The sequence below is a fragment of the Penaeus monodon genome, unplaced genomic scaffold (genome assembly GCF_015228065.2).
Source record: "Penaeus monodon isolate SGIC_2016 unplaced genomic scaffold, NSTDA_Pmon_1 PmonScaffold_3364, whole genome shotgun sequence".
Lineage (NCBI taxonomy): Eukaryota > Metazoa > Arthropoda > Malacostraca > Decapoda > Penaeidae > Penaeus > Penaeus monodon.
This window is the reverse complement of record NW_023658081.1, coordinates 6,703-12,500: the sequence shown is the minus strand read 5'-3', so window position 1 is coordinate 12,500 and position 5,798 is coordinate 6,703. Positions and strand designations below refer to the sequence as shown.

Genomic DNA, 5,798 nt, shown 5'->3' with positions numbered 1-5,798 from the left:
CACACTTCCACACACACACACACACACACACACACACACACACACATAATAATAAATATGCATAAATTTGGTCATACCTACAGCCTTGTTTTGAATCTGGTACAACCTGACGACGTAGAACCTCACAAAAGTGAATAGTAACAAAGATGGTTATCAGGAAATGTTAAGTACTCGCATATCCTCCGTGAAAGATGTTTATAGTTTTTTTTTCTACTTACAATATAATAAAATATTTCATTATAAAATATGAATCATCATGAAAAAATGAAAAGATCTTTAATTTTACAAAACTTCATATCAAAGCCACCTGGCAGTGATCCGCCATAAGGTGCCTCCAGGCAGTCTAGGGGTTAAGCGACTACAGCTGCTGTTCAAGTACACAGCCGAGTCCCAATACCCGTCTATGCATTAAGTTTAAAATATTTTCATTCCCCTTTTTCCTTTTTAACATTATCATGCGCCCCTCACCCCCCTCCCTCTCTCTCTCTCTCTCTTCTCTCTCTCTCTCTCTCTCTCTCTCTCTCTCTCTCTCCTCTCTCTCTCTCTCTCCCCTCTCTCTCTCTCTCTCTCTTCCTTAAATGTGAAAATATTCCTTGCATGTGATTTGTGAGCTAAAAATATGTGCACGTATGGGTTTAACATGTAAAGAAAGGTCTGACCAGTCCGTTCCTCTCGCAAAAGAAATGGAAAAAATAATGGAAAAAAATGTAAAACAATGTTTATGTAGATTGTAAAAGGAACCGTAAACCTTCAATCACAACAATGAGCAGTAGTATTAGGTTTTCGTGATGCCCTGTACAATAAAGACAATTATTCAGCACAAAGATGGCTACTAGCAATGGTTCAAACCATCAGTTAGTATTTTATTTTTGCGTTTCGGTGATTTTTATGGTGTTTCGAACATAGACATATTCGCACGAACACATGGGTTTGTTTATGCGTATTGTCAATAGAATGATACAGATAATATATTACTCTGTAGATAATATGTTTCGACCAGTATCTTTCTTTAGAGAATGTCCGGCTTTGATTAAGAATTCAAAAATGATCGGACTTTCCTCAAAATTCAACCGAATATATATATATATATATATATATATATATAATATATATATATAAAAATATATATATAATTTCTGATAAAACACAAGTTCAACTTACTTTGCAACAAACAGAAGCCTAGAAAACAAACGAAGCTAGAAAAACGTGTTCCAAGATGAGCCTCCATCGCAGACCTGAATGCGCACTGACGTAGTCCTTAAATCGGCCAGAACCAGACTGCCTTTGACAAATGAACCTATTATGTCACAGGATATTACAGTGCTAAGATGCCAGTTGCCCATTTTATGTAGTTTTACGAATGGGAATTCTGTAATAATGGCAAATTAGTTGTGTCAGGTAAATATGTTGTAAGGACTACCAACAATTATTTTCATGTCAGAAAAAAAAGAAAAAAGAAAGAAAGAAAAAAAAATCCCGAAGAGACCAGCATTTCTCAAACTTTTAAATGTGCCATCGATGCTTATAACAGAATTTAAACGTCGTATTGCGAACTGTCAGTAAAAATCAGTAAGAACTCTTACTCCGTATAAAGGTATGTATGAGACTATTTATATTAAGTGTAAATGAGTAGAATAGAAAGGAGTGTGTATCCTTTTCGTTCAGCGATAACATTTTTTCCTGTAAATCGTCTAGATAATTCAAGTTTCCAAAGATGTTTTTTTCTGGAATTTACTTGTTTTATTTGTAATATTCATGAGATGTCATTCTCTAACGTTTACAATGCATTCTACAATGTCCCTTATATATATCCTATAACAATTATCATGCATTAGCGTTTACCATATATCATCATTTAATATCTATTATAAAGTATTTAATGTTCATATATTATCTGTTTATAATATCCGGGGGAAAAAATATAACTGACATCTCAATCACGTTTCCCTCTTCAAACTTGTTTACTATTAGCAAAAACAACACAGGCACAGTTTCAGAAACATCATTGCCGAGCATTTTGATAGCACATACTGCCTTATCATTCTGTTTAAACATTCAGAGCTACACCTTTAATTTACCTGAAACCATTATAAGAAACTAAATGAACATTAACGGAAGTTATCTATCAATAATAACCAAAGAAAAGAAACAAAATTTGGTAGATTTTGTTATTACTATTATTTTCATTGTTGTTGTTGTTGTCGCTGTTATTATTATAATAATTATTATTATTATCTATTTCATTGTTGTTGATGTTATCATCATTGCTATTAGTAATATACTTAATATTGTCATTCTTCTTATTAATTCTTACTATTATTATCACTCTTATTATCATGTTAGTATTATGATTATTACTTTTACTATTACACTGTGTGTAGCGTTTTGCTTTTTTGTTTATATTTGTTATTTTTGTAAACATGATTCGACATGCTGTGACGTCATGAGTTCCTATTGGAGTTCCCATGAAAGTAAACAAATAAACGCTGTCAAGTGAACTTAGTTGGGTCTGTTAGAATAATAAAAAATGGTTATTAGTATAAGGATAATTTATTTCATGTATCTATGATATACCTCATATTACCTAACTAAGGTGAAATTCTATTTTGTTCATGTACGAGTATGTTTTCGTTTATGTGCGCCATCTAACGGCAAAGTTCCATATCCGAAATGTAAACAGCCCTCTGTAGTGCCACGTGGATCCTCCTCAATACATAGAGTTTAGCGCAGCAACTACGTATATTACTGATCCCCCACAATGAATCATATATCCACTTAAAAATTATTTCATAATAAAAAATAAAGAATTTACAATATCAAATATATCATCAGATAATGAGAAAATAATACGTAAAGTAATCACTTTTCTAAGGGAGACAAAACTTTATGACCTAATCTAGATTGACGGAATAAATAGGATCCATTGGCTTAATAACCTTGGCCACATGCCGCTGGTTGATAGCCAAGAAATCCAACAAAGAATGAAAGAAAGAAAGAGTAATATATCGTTTTTCAGATTTTGATGTGCAAACACCTTGTATAAACGCAGCAGCAATAAACAAAAGGTCTTGTGCCACAAGAGCTACCCTGGAGCCCGTGGCCTCTCGTCTCGCTTGACATTATTGTTTCTGAGGTCTAAAGTAATTTGAAATGAAGTAAAACCTGTAATTACAGTTCCTTTCGCACTTTATAGTGCTTTGCCAGCACCTTCAGTGCTCTCGTTTTTGCAGATGACACGAGGCTACAGTAGCCGTATTCAGCACCCCACCTCAGACCCGCAGCTCTCTTCTACACTAGGATAGACCTTGTGGGCTTTGACCCCTGGGTAGGGAGGCCCAGTAGTCTGGGGCGTCCTTTGGCGCACTTTTTTTCTTATTCCCATGATGAATGATCCCCCGGCCACACCTTCTCCTCCTCACGGAGGAGGGGCGACTCATGACCACTCTTTGACGAATTCGGAACTATGAATAACGGACCCCCACTAATGACAAAAGGAGAAGACCACTTTTCAAAATCCCCACTGAGAATTCAAGGTTCGCGAATGAAAATCAATCGCTTTTGAACGTGAACCCCTTTATCATCAAAAAGGTCCTTGATGGTCAAGTGGACGGCGATTTTGATTTTGTCAAAAAATTGTGAGATAGAAGCCTCCCTGTTAAAGTACAGTATAACTCCCAGATTAAGGATTTACTTAAGCTGACGCAAATTCATGATCTTCGAGTTAAAGTAACTATTCCTATTGGCCCAAATACTGTAAGGGAGTAATCTTTCACAGGGATTTGAGGTCGATGGAAGAAAAGTGAAATTCTAGAGAGCATGAAGGACCAAGACGTAGTGGACGTTCATTATATGACCAAGAAGGATGGGAATGTGCGAACGAAAATTGGACTGTGTTTTTTTACCTTTGCTTTACATAAAATCCCTGAGTATGCCAATGTTGGATATGAACGTGTCCAAATAAGACTTTACATCCAAAAGCCAATGCACTGTAATAGATACCAAAATTCGGACACACCTCATTAATATGTATTGATAAAGACTCAAATAAATTTGTTTGCCGGAAATGTGCTGAAGCCCATGACACCATCACATGTACTAGCCAGATTTCCGAATGTGCTAATTGTGGAGGTCCCCATCAGTCAGGATCTGCTGAGTGCAGCATCCCGGAGAAGGAGACTGAGACATTAGCATATATGAGAAAGCATGAAGTTAGTTACACTAAAGCTGAGAGGAAAGTGGAAAGTTTGACACACAAACCCGATACTTCCTATGCTGCAGCAGTAACTAACATCGCCCCTAGTGCAAGTAATGTCAGTCAAGAGCTTGCAGCTAAGGATAAAGAAATTGTCAAACTCAAACAAACCGTTAAAGAACTAAACATTAAAGTTTATCAGTTGACTAAATTGGTCGATCAAATGGCTGCATCAACCCAGCATAAACATCCTAAGGAGGCTGATGCCGAATCACAGTCCGGAGCGCACCTCCCCGTCCGGGCGACTCCTGCGAGGACTTCGCCTGGCTCGCGATCGGCTTCTCGAGAGAGAAGCAGATCGCAATCTGTCAGTCGTCTCCCTCGCCGGGAGGTGCAGGACATGGAGGCTTCTGTCTCCAAACCATCCCGAGAGAGGTCCCCGGGAAGCGAGGGAGAGGAGGCGCCTCCCTCCCTTAAAAAGAAAATTAAAACTGACGGACAAGGCACTTCGAAACCCCTTAAAACGTAATCTTCGCGTCGACCATTATACAATGGAACTGTCGAAGTCTTAGATCTAAAGTAAATGACCTTAAGTTATTAGCTTCGTCCTATGCTCCCGATATTATAGTTCTCCAAGAAACGCACTTAACACACCATGTACCATGTACATCCACCAAAGCCTCCCTTTTACTGAAGGGACTATTGATTCTACTTTGGAGTTTGTCGCATGCAAAGTAAAAATTAATGGCATGTATATGACTATATGTTCAGTTTATTGTCCACTTGTATAATGTGATAATCTGTGATGAGCTCTTTGCTCTTCAGGATAGCCTGCCACAAAACAAAGTAATTTTAGCTGATTTTAATGCTCATCATACGTTATGGGGTTCCTTGCGCGTGGATGGTAGAGGTGAGCAAGTAGTTAAGTTGATTAATGAGTCTGATCTGGTCCTTTTGAACGATGGTAGTCCGACGCGGGTGGACGATAATACCGGTAATTTGAGCTTTATTGACATATCACTGGTCTCTTCATCAATAGCAGCCAAGTGCCTGTGGCGATCATCCTATTTTTTCTTGAATATTCATGCGACACAGTGAGAACGCCTTCAACACCCAAATTTAACGTAAAAAGAGCAGACTGGGTCGCCTTCACAAGGAGCGTCAAGCTCGAACTTGTTGGAGAAAACCATTGATGATAAAGTAAACAAATATTCAGAATTCGAATCTACAAGCAGTATTGCTATCCATTCCTAAAACTTCGACAGATAGCGTTAAGCATAGAGTTCCATGGTGGACACCAGATTGCCGCAGGGCGCTGTGCCGACGCAATAAGGCTTACAGGCTTTTCAAAAATAACATCACTAATGAGAACTTTTGCAACTACAAACAAGCAAGAGCTAGGGCTCGTAGAATAATAAGACAAGCAAAAAGAGACTCCTGGCGGAGCTTTGTCTCTACAATTAGCAGCAATACCAAAATATCAAAGATTTGGTCCACTGTCAATAAAATCAATAAGAAAAAAACACTCGCCAGGCAGATCTCTCATACAAGCAGCTCAGAAAACTACCATCCCGCCATTCCTGACCATCAAGGAAGCGGCTGAGCT

The 5,798-nt window shown here is 37.9% G+C and overlaps 1 protein-coding gene across 1 annotated transcript in view; it reads right to left on the bottom strand.

Annotated features, from left to right (window-relative positions):
• The window catches only part of LOC119570621, a 13,068-nt gene extending 11,500 nt beyond the window's left edge, over positions 1-1,568 (bottom strand). The window contains exon 1 of the mRNA XM_037918290.1: positions 1,162-1,568. Within this exon, the coding sequence (XP_037774218.1) occupies positions 1,162-1,228 (67 nt within the window). The 5' untranslated portion in view covers positions 1,229-1,568. The remainder of the gene's footprint in view (positions 1-1,161) is intronic.
• Positions 1,569-5,798: the final 4,230 nt, after the last annotated feature.